At 37.1% G+C, this 18,130-nt stretch overlaps 1 protein-coding gene across 2 annotated transcripts in view; it reads right to left on the bottom strand.

Annotated features, from left to right (window-relative positions):
* CNTNAP2 (contactin associated protein like 2) overlaps nucleotides 1-18,130 on the bottom strand; it is a 1,177,736-nt gene that overhangs the window by 806,538 nt on the left and 353,068 nt on the right. For both annotated transcript variants that reach the window (XM_026844012.1, XM_026844013.1), the window contains exon 2: nucleotides 6,423-6,533. In XM_026844012.1, coding sequence (XP_026699813.1) covers nucleotides 6,423-6,533 — 111 coding nt within the window. The remainder of the gene's footprint in view (nucleotides 1-6,422; nucleotides 6,534-18,130) is intronic.

Genomic DNA, 18,130 nt, shown 5'->3' with positions numbered 1-18,130 from the left:
GGTCAGTTCCAACCCAAAGCATCCTGTGATTCTATGATTCTGTGAAATCCTTTTTCATACACCATTACTGAAAAGTAATAAGGAATTGGAAAAGTAGTGATATTGGTTACGGTACCGGAGGTTTTAGTAGCCACACTAAAAAGAGCTAAGGCCAGGCAACCCCAATTTCTTCTTAGGTGAGACTCTGACAAGCATTTTTTTTTTATATTGGTAGAGCTGCTGCAGAACAGATCTAACTGACTTACTGGGAATGATTTGGGGAATAAAAGAACCATATCCCGTTACAGATAATTTCTTGAATCTTCCATGCAGGAGCCAAAATTTAAAACTCCACTGAGAAAAACCATACTGACTCAATTATACCTATGTCCACTTAAAATTTCTGATGATTGTTTTATATATACATCAATAGTTCCAATAACAGGTCAAGGTCAGCGCCCTGATTAAAAAGCAACATGAAAGCCTAGACAGGAGTTACATAGTGGTGATAAAAGGAATGCTTTTCAAACATCAGCTGTCCTACAGAAACTTCCCTCATATTCCATTATCAATTCCGTTGATAGCTTCAGATTCCCCCCTAATACTGGACTTGAAAGAGAGCCCTGGTTGTCAAATTTCTTCTTCTTTATTCCACTGTGCATAAGAGAATTTCCATACATCCAAAGATTCATTATGACCTTCATACTTGCACTGTCTGCTGGGATTATTTCTGAAGTTCTGAGACTCTGATCAGTTTCAAGCAGCTTCCAATTATATTATATAACCTTACATTATGTTGAAATAATGTGGAATTTCTTCCCTAAATTAAAATGGTATGAGGTGGATGATGGGCAGCATTAATTCTTGTACTAGTGAGAAGTGTAAGGTCCAATAGCTTGGGAACCATTAAAAGAAAGATTGATAGTGCATTATATCAAATGTGTGGTAAGAATCCTCCTTATGATGTGATGCAGTCCATTGATTGTACTGATGGCAGGTCATAAGATGTTAGACCTTATAACCTTGCCATCACATATGCAAAAGCTACTGTAGATCTATTTTTAAAAAGCTCTAGAATGAGCTAATTGAAAACTCTCCTTTCCTCTGATGCCATTTTAGTTAGTAAGGTGATAGCATTATGGACTATTTTTGAGCAGCAGGTATGACAAAAATGGAAGGGCACACCAAAATCTCTTTAGCTAGTCTGCTAGCTAGGCTCCAGTTAAAATGTGTTACAGCGCTGTCAGTAACTTCTTTGCATATGTTTATGTGCCAACATGAATGACTCCTCTGTCAGTCATTTTGAAAACAAAAGTATTTTTTCAGAGGTAGCAAAGTCTCATATTTCTTCAAATATTGGAGGATCATTTAATACACTTAGAAATGTTTGGTTTACATCGGTATAGAATGTGAGCGGATAGCCGAGAGAACATTCAAAATAATTTTTACAAAGTGCATCCAAATTAAAAAGTTTTAGGGTTTTCTAGTATTCAAAGATTTAATGATGTTTGCATATATTGAGACGAAAATGATAGTAACAGGAACAAAAAAGAAAATTCATACGTTTATCTTCTGTGGTGCTTTGTTTTCTGATACAAGCTGTAGACATTTAAAAAATAATCTGTCCCTTTGTTATACTGCACTGAACAACAAACAGTAATTCTGATAATTAATATATATATATATATATATATATATATATATATATATATAAATACTTCAATTCTACAATACATTAAGACTTAGTGGATTAAAAAGAAAAATTATCTTACTTTCAGAAGGATAATTTGAGAGAATCTGACTACTGCAACCTTTGAACTGTTGCTAAGTCAGTGCCACTAGCTTTTTAAGTCCAAGCTTTTGCTTATAAGCCTTTAACAGAAGTTAGGAGTCACCACACTCTAGCTTCCCCAACCCTACTTTCGCATTATGCAATTCAATGCATCATTCCAGTCTCAAGGTAAGTTTTGCCACACTTAAAGTTTTAAAGGTTCTTCACCCCCTGCTTGCAGACCTGACAGGGATAGCAGCAATTGCTTTGTCCAGTTGTAATTCCAGTGAAATATGTTGTTAAGTAGTAGTACAGTGGAGGAACCACCTTCTTTTGTTCACAAAGAGAATAAGACAAAATAGCCTACATTTTAGTGCGGCCTCTTTGTTCCTCACTTCTTTCCAGGATTATAAAATGAAAGCATTTTACTAGCTTTTCACAGCTGCTATGATTGAAAGCACCCAGGAAGGCAGAAGAGGGAATGCAGCTCATGAGACAGTTGGGGTGCTTTGGTGAGCCCTGAATGACAGAGCCAGTGTAAAATGCACACATGCCTTGTACCCCCTGACCTCTGGCTCTTCATGATTACGGAAACACAGACTCATATTTACAACAATTATATAAATCAAAGACTCTTACTCACTGACATAGAAATGGAGGCTTTAAATTTCAATACATTCGGGTATGAATTTTCAGAAGACTGATAAACTTGCAGGTAACTGCTGAAGATATGTTTCAACAATCATAATTTTTCCTCTAATTATTCCCCCCCCCCCCCAAAAAAAAAAAGCTCAGGATCCTTTTCTTTGCTTACCCTAACAAGAAATAAGGATCAGAACAGGAATAAGGGGCAACACAAAAGAATCTGAAGCACCAATTAAACAGAACTGGAGATGTTAACTTTTCTAATCGAGTTATACTCCGTCCATCAAATCTGCATTTCCTTTGAAATAAGTACAAATCTGTGAGTCAGTGAAGGCTTGCAGGGCTCTGAGCAGACAGCTGTGGAAAATGTAAAATATTCTGATATACTGACATGGCAAAATACCCTACACATACATCCTGGAGGCTCAGCTTCCAGATCAATACCATTCCATGCAGTTTTAGTTCTGTTTGCCTAGATCAGTAGTTATGAGATTTGTAAACAAAGTGATATCAAACATTAGGAATAAATTAATGATGTTTCTGCTTTTGAAGCCTCCTAAAAACTGATGAAAATATTAAACTCTTTGATGTGCATCCTTCCAATTGCAACATTTATAGCAGGAAACTGAACCAGAACAACGACTGCAACCTTCTTAATAACATGATGTGACTGTTCAGTAAATCAGTGTCGTAATCAATAGAATAAAATATACGATCTATTCTGCTAAAGTGTTTTGCCAGTCTAGAGTGAAGTGCCATGAAAATGGTAAAGGAAAATATAATTGGGTTGGAGACTAGAATTTTCAAATGCGCGTTTCCCTAATTTAAAGGGTCTGGGGCTAGAGGAGAGGGAGTTCTTTCCATTTAATGACTTGAGCACAGTGTGGTTTAAATAGTACATTTGATTTGGGAACCTATTATCTGATAATGACTCTTTGGAGAGAAAAAAATTGGATTCCCTTATTACTGGTTTGGTTAGCAATATCTGTAACTCCATGATGTTGTAAAATAGCTCAGCATTAAAACTGAGCTATTTTCCATCATTTGTAGAAGCAAAACCATAAACACAGTGAAGGCTGAGTTCCCATTTTAAACACATTCCTGAATTCTGCAGTACTTCTGCTCTCTCTAGAATTAGGAAAGCAAAATTAGTTAATGTACATATAGAAGGTTCAGTTTTGAAAAGTATGTATGCTATGCTTCGTATGTATTAAGAGATGGGGGACAACAGTCTAAAGAAGTTGCTATTTAAGCAAAGAGATGCAACTAAATTTCAAATGACCTTTTGATAGAGGAAATTAGGCCAGTGTTTGATTAATGACTGTACTGCAGACCTTATTGATAAAGAAATATCATTAAAAGAAACTGCACTGTAGTGATTGCAAGAGTAAGAAAGGGGAGGGTAAATATAACTAAAGGCAAAAAATTAAATTCCAAATGTCTGATTTGCTTTCCACTTACAATAGAATAAGTAGCAGAGTAAGTTAAAAGGAGAAATAGTAATCTAAAATCAATTTGAAGATCTTCTCCACCAAGTGGATGCAAAGTTTTATTTTATTGAAGTGATTCTAGTGATTTTTTTTTTTTTTTTCTATTTTAGAATAGGGAATACAATGCAAATCAACATCACTCCGATCAGATACAGCAGAATTTAATGTAAAGGATGAGCAGTGTTCTAGAATTGAACTGTTAGTTAACTTCTTTCATCTGGACAACAAACACTTGAAAACACAACTTAAGAGGCCCAACAGCCTATCAAAACCCACGTTCAGACGTATTGCAACAGAAAGAAGGAGAATTATTAAAAGGCACGTAACAAAATAAAGGCAACACCAAAGTAAAATCCTGAAACCAGCATAAAACGGCATCTATTCTCATTCAGAAGTCTTCTAAATTTCTGGAACGATAAACAATGTTATCTGCTAGTCTGCAGGCATAAAACCAAAGAAATTGCCAGTGCTCCTGACAGGCTTTGCTTCAGCTCAGCAGGGCTGCAGGACTCCAGCTTGTCAGTCATATTTTCTCTAAGCTAGTCTTTGACTTCTGTTTAGCTTGGTACTAACTCTCTAACACAGGTAACATAGCCTAATCTGTTTTACCTTTAGCTTAGCTTTGTGATGGCACACACGATTTTGATATATTTCTGTACCTAAAGTAGGTATTCTGCAGAGAACAAACTATTACTCTAGAATAAAAATGTAGTGTAGAGGACTATGATAACAGGGTGATAGCAGAGGTATTGAAAGTACAGGCACAGAGTAGTACCAGAGGGAGCAGGGCTTTAAGCAACTCACCAGGTCAATTACTAGTCATTAAAAGAAAGCAACCTTGGGAGCTGGCTAAGACTGATTTTAGAGAACAAAAAAACAAGAGAAAAAGAGATCAAAGAACAAGAATCCTACACATATACAACACACATACAGAGAATTCAGACCAATGGAGTTGCAGACTAAACAAAAAAGATCAGTGTCAGGACCCTGAGGGTACCAACTGGCTATAATTGCCCTACCTACTGGGAACCCACTTGTGCTGACCATGAGCCTGGGGACCCCATTTCAGTCCCCAGGACCTACCTGAGCCACGTCATAGGTGTATCCATGCCCAGCTCCATCCTGTGTTCTCACACACTTACGGATTTTGTTTCCTAGCTTGATACCAGGCCTCACTCGTCCTTTTCTGTGTGATGATCTCAAGACAACTGGCAGAACCTGCTGGTGCAACCAGCACTGCTCACCCTGCTTGTAGACAGGGGATGGTGTCCCAGTGGCAAGGGCACCACTTGCCTGAGGATCTTCCATGTCTACAGCTCAGCCCCCTTGGTTGCAAAGCTCCCCTCACCTCATTCCCTGAAACACATAAATTTAACCTCAAGCAGATTCTGCCATGTCAGTGTTGTCATTGACATAGAATCATAGAATAGTTTGGGTTGGGATCTTAAAAGCCCATCTAGTCCAACCCCCCCCTGCAATAAGCAGGGCCATCTTCAGCTAGATCAGGTTGCTCAGAGCCCCATCCAACCTGGCCTTGAATGTTTCCAAGGAGGGGGCATCTACCACCTCTCCGGGCAAGCTGCTCCAGCGTTTCACTGCCCTCATTGTAAAAAATTTTCTTATATCTGGTATAAATCTACCCTTTTTTAGCTTAAACTCACTACTGCTTGTCCTATCGCTACAGGCCCTACTGAAATCCATCCATCTTTCTTACAAGCCCCCTTTAGGTACTGGGAGGCCGCAATAAGATCTCCCTGAAGCCTTCTCTTTTCCAGGCTGAACAACCTCACCTCTACCCACCTCTCCTCACAGGAGAGGTGCTCCAACCCTCTGATCATTCCTGTGCCCCTTCTCTGGACCAAGGAAAGCTTGGATCTTCTCTGGATCAAGGAAAGCTATGAAAATTCCTATGGGTTAAGGTAAAGACTTGTGTTCAGACTGTGAAACAAATCCTAGTCCTAAGGATATAATAAGACTAGGTGGAACAAACTTACGCGCCTATTCTTCCAACCACCAAAACCGAGGTGGCTTTGTTACTTCTGAACAACGCCATGTTGTGTTACAGCAATGCATGCAAAAGGCAAAGTTCCTGTGGTGGTAGAAAAAAATGAATGACAGCAATCATTGCTAAGGTGAGAAACAAGTTAAATCAACAAAGCACACCAAAGCTGTTTAGTTTTGCTCCAACAACCATGACCTTGCTAATGCTCATTTACCCAATGAACACAGGTATGCCCTTTCAACTGAAGTCAATTATACAACCGTACCGGATGACTCCATCGACATTAGGCATTTGGCCCATGCTGCTACACGTTATCAGTAGTGTATTTCTCCCTGAGGTGCAATGAAGTGCAATTACTGTCACATGCAATGAAATAGAACTCATTCCATTTACTAAAACAGTCTGTCAAACAGCTAAAACTTTGTTAAAGCAAATATAAGCAATAATATTTTACATAAAAAGTATGTTCATATTAAAAATATCATTCATTACTTTTTCTTTAAGTATCTGAATGTTAAGGTTGAGCGCCCCTTACCTCCTCTCTTGTTTAACTTGGCATACCCTGGCATGTAGCTGCTTGTCATAGATGATGAACTGCTGAAGGAGGAGTGGGGTAATGCTGAGACCAGAGGTTCATCACACTTTTCTGAAACACAAAAAGAAAATACACTTTATGATTTTAATTATCATATATATTAAGTGGCAATGTGCCCTTTTTCTTTTGGCTAATAACACAGCCTTGTTATTTTTGTACAAATGGAATGCATGTAGATACATTCAGTTTCAGTAAAAAAAAAACAAACAAAAAAACCCCAAAAAAACCCAAAACAAATCAACAAAAACCAACCAACAAACCCACCACAAAACCCACAAGAAAACACACAAACATACAGAGACACACACTTCAAAATGAGAAAATGAAGACTTCGACAAAGGACAAAATTAGGTAATGGTAACACCTAAACACTCTGCTTAGGGATACTACAAGCGATCAAAAAAGCCTGCCCTGATACATCTGGAATGGTTTTGGTGACATGAAAATGTAGTGCTAAAGAAAAGTATTATCATGAAAGCCTCCTAAGAAGCAGATAAGTTATAAACTTTCAGTTTGTAATTGAAGTGCTGATAACCTGATATTTTAGAAATGAAAATGTATTAGGGTACATTAATAAATGCCTATGAATTATCAAGTAACAGATTTACTGAAAAAAACCCCATAACAAAATAATATTTTTTTTTAATCTCCATAATCCATTTGAGCACTTCTATTTTACTCAGTATAAAGAAGATTAACTTGGTATTAGCATCTAAAATAGAAAAAAAATAAGAATCTTTGCCTTTCTAATCAAGAAAAAAAGTTTTAAACAAATCAGCTCTTGTATGAAGGTATTATGTAACATAAATTAGAATGAAGAGAATTGGCTTTTGATTTTCCAAATATGTAGAGAATTAATGTACTGCCCTTTGTTCTAGTTTTTGCCTCAGTTGTTTCAACAGATGGGTGAAATATGTAGATTAAATTGCTTGTTTAGAATCATAGAATAGAATCACAGAATGGTTTGGGTTGGAAGGGACCTTAAAGACCATCTAGTCCGACCCCCCTGCCATGGGCAGGGACACCTTTCACCAGCCCAGGTTGCCCAAAGCCCCGTCCAACCTGGTCTTGAGCACTGCCAGGGAGGGGGCAGCCACAGCTGCTCTGGGAAACCTCTGCCAGTGTCTCACCACCCTCACAGGAAAGAGTTTCCTCCTTACATCTAATCTAAATCTACCTTCTTTCAGTTTAAAACCATTACCCCTCATGCTATCCTATCCCTACACCTCTTGATGCAGAGTCCCTCCCCAGCTTTCCTGTAGCGCCCTTGAAGCACTGGAAGGTTTATATTCCAGGTACAACCTAAAAAAACCCCATAACCTACACCAGACAGGTTGAATAATCTTTTTAAAGACAGGCACTGCAACGCAGGCTCTTCTATAAGTGGAAACACCCTCAATTTATGTATCTAGAAAGTATTAGCCCACCCCTGGCAGGCAGCATTTTTAAAACTCAGTCATAAGACGTAGTTTTGATACAATTGGAAAACGGTGGTTTGGTCACACTGGATCACATGTGGACACTGAATTAATACTACCCTCAAAAAAAAAAAAAAAAACAACTTAAAAGGGAAAAAAGGGATTGTGAGTGAATCAAATAATTTATAATACAGGTCTCCCAAAATTTCCAGTCTCATGTAATGAAACATATAATGACTTTCATAGCAATAGAAACTGATGCACAGAAATACTGAAGAACATTTGTTCATGAATCAGTACTTTGACATTTAACAAAACAAATACATTCCCTTCACAAATTTCAGAGAGTTTGTTAAAGGAGAAAGCAAAATTCATACCAGCATAAAAGCACAGGCAAGAGCAAAGGGCAATCGAATTGAATTAAAGGACAATTTCAATGCCTTTAATGTTCACTACCACACTACTTAATGATGGAATTCTGATGAGGGAAGATAAATGCTTTTAATACCAGAAGGATCACTTCCCCTCCTGCCCCTGCTTTGCTGGGGCAGCCACAGCACATCTGGCCAGCAGCCTGCAGCCAGCTGTGCACAGCACCTTGTGCCTAACGCACCATCCCAGCTCCACACCGGGGTGACACAGGGCCTTGTCCTGGCAACAAGATCCTGGGTGCCAGGCTCCTATGATTTCAGTCAAAGTAGTGCAACACTAGAGCTTAAGAACAGAAGTGATCAGCAGACTGAAATACTACAAATTTTGCCCTAAATGTCATAATCACAGAGAGTTACTTGACAAAGTCCTTCTTGTGTACTCCTTTATCTGTAGTGTATTTCTAGTAGTTCATAAAAATAGGTTTTCAGCTTAAAAACTGCTAGCAAACTGCTCTCGCTGCACTTCATCATTAGTGTTACCTAGCTAGAGATTTGAAGTAATTTTTCATTAGTCCTGTTGTCTAGGTAAAAATGGAACGAGACATTCAAAAGCAAAAGAACACATAATCAGAAATATTTTTAAAATGCAAAACAAAACCTCATTATAGCATTTTCCTGTGCTTATCTTACACCTTATTGTTAAGGGAAAAAATAATTCTCATTAAGGTTGAACAAGTACCTCTGTCCAGTTTCCTGATTTTTTCTAATATATTTTTTTAAAGCAGATTGGTAGGTTTATACAATTTTCTCCCACCCATAGTTTCATACCTGGGGGTGGGGGGTGGGGAGAAAACCCTGCATTGTTGTGGAAGAATATTAGGAATAGAAAGATTTAGCTACAAAAATGTTTGCTATTTATATAATTTGATTAATTATTAACATAATGGGAGGCTATTGGTCACAATATTCTAAAAAAACTTGTGAAACAAAAGAGCTATCCTAAATCACAACAACAACAACAACAAAAAACTTTTAAAAAGGGATAAAATGTGAGCAAAATCTTAATTTCTGCCACTAGAAAGTATACCTGTATTTGTTCAGAAACAGCACAACAGCTGAAAAACCCCTTTCCAAACAGTAGTTCATGAAAATTTCTGTTCTTTTTCCAATCCCAGTAGCTACTGAGAAAATCTCCTTTTGTTCTGACAGCTACTATTGAGGAAGCTACGCAAAAGGAAATGTGGAAAAACTTGTTTGGAAACAGTACTAGCCTCTAAGTCAACCCCCTGTATGGCCTGCCTTGTCTCTGTGCTTCACTAATCCATCCTCTTGGATTCAAAAGAATACGACAGAGAATCTTGACATAGTCAAAAATTAAAAATAAAACCACACAGGGAGTATCACTCTGTGTTTACCACTGCAGTCACAATTCTTACAGTCATGAATGTGCTTCATTTGGTATATATGTGCTTCTGAAGTATTGAATCTGACCCTTAGTCCTTTCTTGGTTTGGGTGGAACTGCTTTCTTAGTTTGGGTGGAACTGTCAATACTGAGGGACAGGGAGGGTGGAAAGATGGAACAGTTGATATAGTTTTCCTTCACTGTTGTTCAGAACTGCATTCATTTCCTATGCCTATTTTAGGATACCAACATAAAAGTTAAAGAAAAAAACAAAAAATACCTCACTTTCCCATGTAAAAAACCAAACATACATACCCCAATGTGTCCTCTCATTTAGGATTCAAAATATAGGAAATTCACCATGAATGTGTAATGAATTATAGGGAAGGTTTATACTTCAAATGAACAGACATTAAAACACATATTAAATCTCATCAAAAACTCGTGACTTTAGGTCCAATAGAACAAAAGTTAAGACTGCTTACATAAGCTAATATTTCTAGCCCTGTATGAAAGTTCCACTAAATATATTGCACTAGTTAAACTTCCTTCATAACATGAAATGCTGTTATGCCACAGATTTAAGAGAAAAAAAAAAATCCTTGGGAACCTTTCGTTCTTTCAGCAGTTTTAGTTATTTCCTGCAGAATCCAATTTTTTACTTACTAAACCCAGAATCATATATACCTTCCTGTTACCGAGATATAATAGCTTTCCCCATATAAGTCAATGTACTGTACCCTGTTAATCAATTACAGAGCACACTCTCCTGCCAGCATCATAGCAGCAAAGAAATAAACTCTGCTCCGTACCATTTATCTCAGTGATGTATTAACATCCAAGCCAGCTTAGGTCCATTTAAATGTTAACTTCCTGAAGCAAAACCAGACTTCCACTCCACCCTGTTTGAATACAAAGAACTGATAACTTTGTCATAAGTATGATGCTATCTGCTACTCTGACTTCCCTATTCAGAGGAAAATTACAGTTTACCTCCATCAGAACCAAGTTTCCTCGAGATCCCAATAATTAGATCAATATAAGAAAGGTCACCTAATGTCATTATAATACAAATGCAAAACCTCTGCAATCCACAAAGTTCAAACTCCTCAAGACCTGGAGACTACAGCAGGGAAGGACTGCCATTCACTTGCTCCGTTCTTGCATGCTTTCTCAGGCACCTGGCTATTGGAAACCAGATACCACGCAAGATGGATCTTTTGTCCTACCAAGTGCAGCTACTCATACATTCTGGTATTTGCACTCAACAAAACCAGGAAAGGATAGCTGTCCTTTCCTGTTTTACAGTCTATTTATAGTTTATTTATACAGTCTGCCCTTCATGCTGGATAGACTAAAAAAAGGGCACAAACATAAACACACAAACTGTTGGTGTATCAATGCTAGAGGTTGTTAAAGCTTAATCCTCAATATACCAGTGACTTCAATGATTTTTGGCCAGCAAAACACTGTAAAAAAACTCGATGCTTCACTTCACAAGAAGTCTGTTCAGATGCTTTGCATCCAGACCAATAAATAGGTCACCTGTAAAGTTGCTGACATATCTTATCAAAGCAGTCTGAGGAGATGAAAAAGACAATCTGCCGTTCATCTTATCTTCTTGACATTTGTATCTAGCAGTAGGTTAGAATGCATACAAACTATATAATTACAAATATTAAGCAATGGGAACATTCATAGTCACAGGTGGTTTTTATTAATAATTTGAAGCTGCATTGGAGGATCATTCAGCTCTTGCAGAGATTCTGTCAGCAAAGTAAAAAGAGAGCTGTGTACAGTGCTTCTAAAGAAGAAAAATAGTTGGATAGTGATGAATAGAACTCATCAAAAATAAGTGATGGTGACTCAATAAGAATGCTTTTGAAGGACAAAGGCTTTTCCATCATTATGGTCCAGTGTGCACTGAGGAACAGACCTTTAAAAAATACCAAACCCAAAATCCACAAATTCACCCCTCCTTCTTCAAAATCTTCAGTTAAGATTTCCTATCAAATTATAAAACATTATCATAATTTTGCTGTAGGATACTAGTTCTAAGACATAAACATGCTGCCAATAACAACTTTACTAGAAGTCGTCCCACATGTGCGTCAGAAATGAAGAACTCTTAATCTGATCAATTTAGATGCAAAAAAGGCAAAGGACTGCAATATCAAAACTGTTCTGAGTCCAAAATAGCCACACTTAATCTCTAGCAGAATATGAAACATATGAGTCAATCTGAAGTAGCATTAAACACCATTTTAGCCAAGAAATACACAAACCCATGGTTTTCTGACCAAAAAAAAATATTCTTAAGTCTTTCTCTTTTACACATTTTCACCATACAAACAGAACATTTACAATACAAACCCCAAAATCTTAACTATTACTAGCATATCCAACTCATTAATTATACAAAAATGCCTGTCAAGTGCAAAGAGAAAATGTTTAAAGCAACTTTTAGTCTTTACTTGTAATGCAAGAGATTCCTGTTTTAAAATATGAATTCAAATGTAAATGTTGGGGAGCAAGGGAGAGAATCATATCATCTGGGTTTAATTTGCACTGTGTGCTAAACGCTAGTTATCCTAAACACATTTTTCTTTTCCAATTTGAATATGTAGAGTAATTTCTCTGTAGCATGCTGAAGAGAAAGACTAAGCCACCAAGCACTTCTGAAAAGCAGTCGTGATATTGCAAGGGCACTCTGGAATGTGGATAAATACGTATGGGAATTGGCATATCTCCAATGATAACTAATAGGAATATTAATGGGGCTGGTTTGGATTGCAACGTATTAGTATGCTAAGACAGCCTTACTTTTCATATTGCATAGGCAGGTTTTATAATCTAAAATGAATGCTAGAATCCACTGTGTTTAATTCACAAGACTGTCCCCCCAAAGAGTAGGAATAAATAAGCATAAGTTGTTAGAACATTTTATGCACTGCTTCAAAAGAACTTTTAAAGCGATGTTAACTGAAAGGTGGGAGATTCTACAAAGCAGCTCATGGTCACGGGTAAGCCCTTTAAAGAAAGAAACCAAGCTTAGAAGCAGGTGTTACTGAGGTCAGCCTATCACAGGTTTAGTTTAAATGACAAGAAAAACAACCTTGGCCCTGTGTCACAAGCCTGTTGCTCAGCACAATAAACCTCTAGCCAAACGTCTCAGCATCCGTGACTGGAACACTGCTGGAGAAGCCCCTTCCTTAGTCCTCAGAATAGCCACTAATGAAAACAATAAATACTGATGGCAATGGCTGGCAAATGCCAGGCAGGGTACACGTCATGCTCCAAGTCAGGAATAAATCAGTAAAGAGCTTATCAAGGAAGACATTCTCTTATGGGGTAAGGAAATACTTGCTTCTCAGGCATAGGAAATACTTGCTTCTCAGGCATAGGAAATACTTGCTTCTCAGGCATATTTGCCAAAAGTACCAGCCTTTGGTACATTTAGGGTGGTTGAACATTCAACAACCTTTTGCCTTATGCATGTGGTGTTGTGGTTTTCTTGATTGTGGGAGATAATTTTTTAAAATCCACCATATAATGTTACTTTTTTTTTTTTTTTGTTCTTCTGTCTTAAGATAAAAAGCTAACTTTACACTGCAGAATGTTTCCTGAATTGATTTATTGACTAGATAGGGATGATGATTAGTAGAGTGGAAGCTTAATTTTTTTACAACTCTTCTGTCCCACCTACTGTCACAAGCAGGACTCCTTTTGCACCATGCTTACATTAGAAGGATAACAAAAACCATCCCACTTTTTAAATAACTTAAGCCACAATAGAGCTGCCCACACTTCATCTGTGCGAACAGGGTAATACTCTGCAGACACAGCAGTCACCTTCACAGTTACCATTCCCATTTGCATGTCAGAAAGTCAATGCAAGTCTTACATAAACCTCATTTGGCTTCTTGTTTGCTATTCCTAGTGGCCTCCATTGCTTTGATCTGTTATTTCTCACTCTGCTCTTGTGAGCATAATGTTCTTTCCACACTGCAGAAGTCTGCAGCTTCCCCACACGACTGCCATTTCGCAGGACAGTCTTGACAGAGTGCTAGGCAGCCAAGTTCACATTCAGCTTCATGAGAAAATGAGTCCAAGTGTAACTGAAGCTTTTCTGTAAGTATCTCTAGAGTTCAGCTGTAATCTAAAAGATTAAAGCAGCTCATATTGATCGCTTAGGACGTTTCATATTCCACTTCAAGTTGCATACCATCAATAGAGATAACACATTGTGGCTCAAAAGGGTGGCTGCTGCTGAAAAGAAAGAAAACGTAGCAGCAGCTATTTTCCCCCCTCCAAGATGAAGCCATAAATTACATGAATTTAGTGGTCTCCACACAATCCTTACTGTTCAAGGTTACTCATTCTGAGGTTTATTTCAAGCCTTTCCATAGATCTCTGTAAGGAAAGGAACAAGTCTCAGGTAATGTTTTTTATGGCAGTTACTTTGCTTATCGCAGAGCACATACGGTCAGGCCTGTTTCTTTGTACTGGTTCCGATTCAGGAATTAGTCTTTGGGCAACACTGGATATGCCACCACGGCCATATTTCTAAAAATGCATTTGGATGCCCCAAACCAGATAGTACTTTATGAGATTTTTCAAAGTATCTTTTTACCTGAACTTTGTTTCTGATAACTCTTGACTAGTTTTCAGAGTAGCCAAAGCCTTATTAATCCCAAAGGTCACAAGGACTTACTAATAAACATTTGTGAGCAAGCCCAAGAGACACTGAAAATGGTAACATCATAAAAATATCACAAATGTGCAATGTATTTTGACTACCGTAAGACATTTCTGGCTGCAGAGCCTTCCATCAAATGGCATACAACCTGTTCCACAGTACTCTACATACTTCTGTCTTTAACTACTGAACAAGAGAAAAGGTTGGAAGCAAACATCATTAATTACCGTGAGCTACAATTTAACCGGAGGGATTAGGATTTATTTTTTAAGTAAATTGATCAGTTTGGAATCATTTACAAGTACAAAGGTATACAAAGCAGCTTCTGGAAATTCAGATTTATCAAAATGTAAACATTTTGCAAAAGATAAATAGAAAGCTGTACCCAAAATTTGCGTGTTCCAATTTTTCAGGAAAGTGTCAAATATTTTAAATTATGAATTTAGAAAAAGTACTTTTTTCTGTCATATTTTACATTTGGAAAGAACACAGGTCTTGAAATTTAAACTTAGATCTTATTTTATTATTTAGTAGCATTCAATTTTGAATGATTTTAAAAATAAACACATTCTTTTTATTGTCTCCAATATATATCTACAATAACACGTATCTACAATAAAATTTACAGTAGAAGGTTTTGGTTCGTTGGTTGGTTAGTTTTAGGTTGTGGCTTGTGTTTTTTTTACTGGAACAGAATGGACAGTGGAAGTTTTTATACCACTTTAAAACCAAAACACGTCTGGATTGCTTCTGGTTTACTTTATAGCCTGCAGAGCATTCCCAAGTTCATTGAGAATTTGGCAAATTTTCATGCCATTGCACTACTGTGTCTTTTAGGAACAAGTTTATAAACGAGTCTGCACCCTATGCCATGGTAAAAGTTGTATGAGGAACCTGCCATCTTATTTGCTTAGTTTTTGTTTTTTTTTTTTTAAAAAAAAACAACTGCATCTGGAATAGTGAGAAATCAGTCAGTCTTGCTGTACACTTGGGAAGTCATTAAACTGTCCTTAGCACATAAGCAATAATAGACGATCAACCCTGTGCAAAGTAAAATTCATAAATATTTTCATATTTTTGCATATCCAGTTCTCAAGATGCCTCTCCAGCTTTTAGCCTTCTGACATGCAAACACACTTCTTCACCTTTTGAATCCTGGAAATCTTTTTTATCTTAAAATACATTTGCCAGTTACCTAGCCTATGTTCTTCCTCAGTTGACCTTGTATCAACCCCTTCTGTTTGTTTGGTGGGGGGTTTTTTGGCCTTTTTTTTTTTGATTTGTTTGTTTTTCACAACCTAGGGATAAAACAGTAACGCCTGATAACTACTTTCCTGAATAACATTTTTACTAGTCAGTTTAACTTTTCATCATCACTTTAACTGGTTCCAAACCGTAAAATTAAGCTTTTCACTTCAATAAGAAAAAAACATGTAATTTTTTCCTCACAATACATACTTATTTTAATGACCCCTCTATATTTAGCAGTTTTATATCAACATAAATCTTCTGAATTCAGAGTTGTATTTCCAGGTTTAACCTAATTTAAGCAAGATCAAAACAGCCAGTAAGGGACCTTAGAATTGATGGGCACTTGAATATAAAAACACACCCACTGAAAGCCAAATATTAACTCTCAAAACAATGTAGCACAGGTACAGAATAAAGGTATTTTAAACTTGGTGTATAGAACCTACTGCTATGGATGTAAAATCGTTTCACAAAATGAAGGCAGTTAAGCTCATAAAAGATAATAAAATATTTCTATCAACCCACTCACGGATTGGTTAAGATGTTTGACAGAAGTCTCATAATAAAGTTAACTGAGAACTAAAGCTGCAGATTCATGTCTGAATGCTTTTTATAGTAGATAAGTACCCTTTCCCTATAATGGCTAGTGAGGAGACTTTGCTCCTACCAGACAGACAAAATATTTAATACCATGAAGTGAGTGAAGCACATTCCACATTTGCTTAGATGAGAAAAAAAAAAAAAAAAAAAAGAAATTAACAGGGTATGCAAAATGTGGCAGAGAATTGTTTCTCAATTTGCACAGCTGAAAGTAAACATCACTTAAGCTTAAACTCAGGGTTTTTTTTTTTCAAAGGCATTATTAATTCCATGTTTGTGCATTGTTTATTTTCATCTCCCCTTTGGAGAAAACAGATATGTCATATTTATAGCAGAAGCTATTAGTTGGCTGTTTATCAGTTGCCTACTGTTAGAAGTGATGACAGAAGCAGAAAACAAGAGGTGCATGGTATACGAATTAAACTGTATTTTACTGACAGATTATTTCTTTCCTGAGAGGAAATGACAAATAAGGTCACCCTTGCTTTCCTTCCTCTTCTACATGAAGTTTTTTTTTCCCCTCCAACTAAGTATAAAAGGTGTGCTTTCTCAATTCCTATCACTGAAACACGGGAGGATTAGCTCTGACTGCACCTTGCAAATTCTGTCGTTGAAGAGCACATTTTCCCGTGTTTCCAAAGAACTATCAAGTGACCATGTAAAATAAATTGTTGTAATGCACTGATTTCACTGAAAGGATCAACAACGTGTTCCTGAAAAGATATTTTAGCAGGTAAAAGAAGAAATACATTTAATCTTTCCCCTTACTGTTGCATTAATCTAGGGTATTTAAGTCATATATTTATGATCATGTTGGTCTTGATTCTATTTCCTAAAACCAGAAGATAATCTTCCAGAATTTGTTGGAATCTTTTGGGGTTTTTTAGGGCCAAAATCTTATGCAAATTTTGAAGAATAGAACCATGGATAGGAAGGGGAAAACAACAACAGGGAAAAAATAAATGGAGGAAAATTGGATAATAGGAAAATGTGAACATAGTTCAGATTTCTGAACTTATCTCTGTATTGTAGACTGAAAGAGAAAGCTGTGTTATGACCAACCTGTGAGATGCAGTATTCTGGGAATATTCATACTGGGAAACTCAAACCAGTTACGGAACATAGCTGTTAATTTTGACACTAGGGGTCCAAATCTCTTACACTAATACCTTGAAGAAACGATATGTAAACCAGAGCAGGCTAACAAATGTTTTCATATGCTGGTACAAAATCTGCAAGTTGATTCCAGTAAGTGTTCAGCATGCTTAAGATCACGGAAGCTATAGCACAAGGAATGAGTCAGTTTAGGGCACTCTCTTCCCAGTACACACGTTTTGTGGACACATTTTACCTTATTCCCCAAGATCTGAAAGTGCCTAGCATTTAATAATTAAAGACAGAATCTTTATTTCCCTAGACACTTAAGGAAATATTATACCTCTGATAAAAACAGATCAAGATTTACATAAATTTGTATATCTGAGGCTGATTCTTTATGACAGACTTGTAAGTTGGAAAGATGAGGATATTTCACTCACAGTTGTACAGCATCTATAGGACTCTTGTTGACGACACTGGGCAGGGCAACCAGAACCCCAAGCAAACTCTTTGTCAGTCTGCTTGGATTCCCAGTTTTCTAGAAGTACAATGTGGTAGTAAAGGCAATGTCTAAACTAAGTGATTTAATCTCATCAGAAAAGAATAGCAAACATTTAAAAATATCCATATAAATGACAGGTCAACACTTTTCTGAGGATAGCTAAAGCCAGAAATATCAGTCAAAAAAGAGTGATCTCTGGTTCTGAGATGCCAAACAGTTTTGAATTCTGTAAAATGTGGTGTGTCCAAACTGTAGCTGTTGTTGTCTCCAATGAACGTAGAACTAAAATTGGGGGGGGGGGGGGGA

The sequence above is a fragment of the Athene cunicularia genome (genome assembly GCF_003259725.1).
Source record: "Athene cunicularia isolate RWA chromosome 2 unlocalized genomic scaffold, athCun1 chr2_part2, whole genome shotgun sequence".
In the NCBI taxonomy this organism is placed as follows: Eukaryota; Metazoa; Chordata; class Aves; order Strigiformes; family Strigidae; genus Athene; species Athene cunicularia.
Note: the sequence above shows the minus strand (reverse complement) of the source record. Positions and strands in the feature narration are given on the sequence as shown.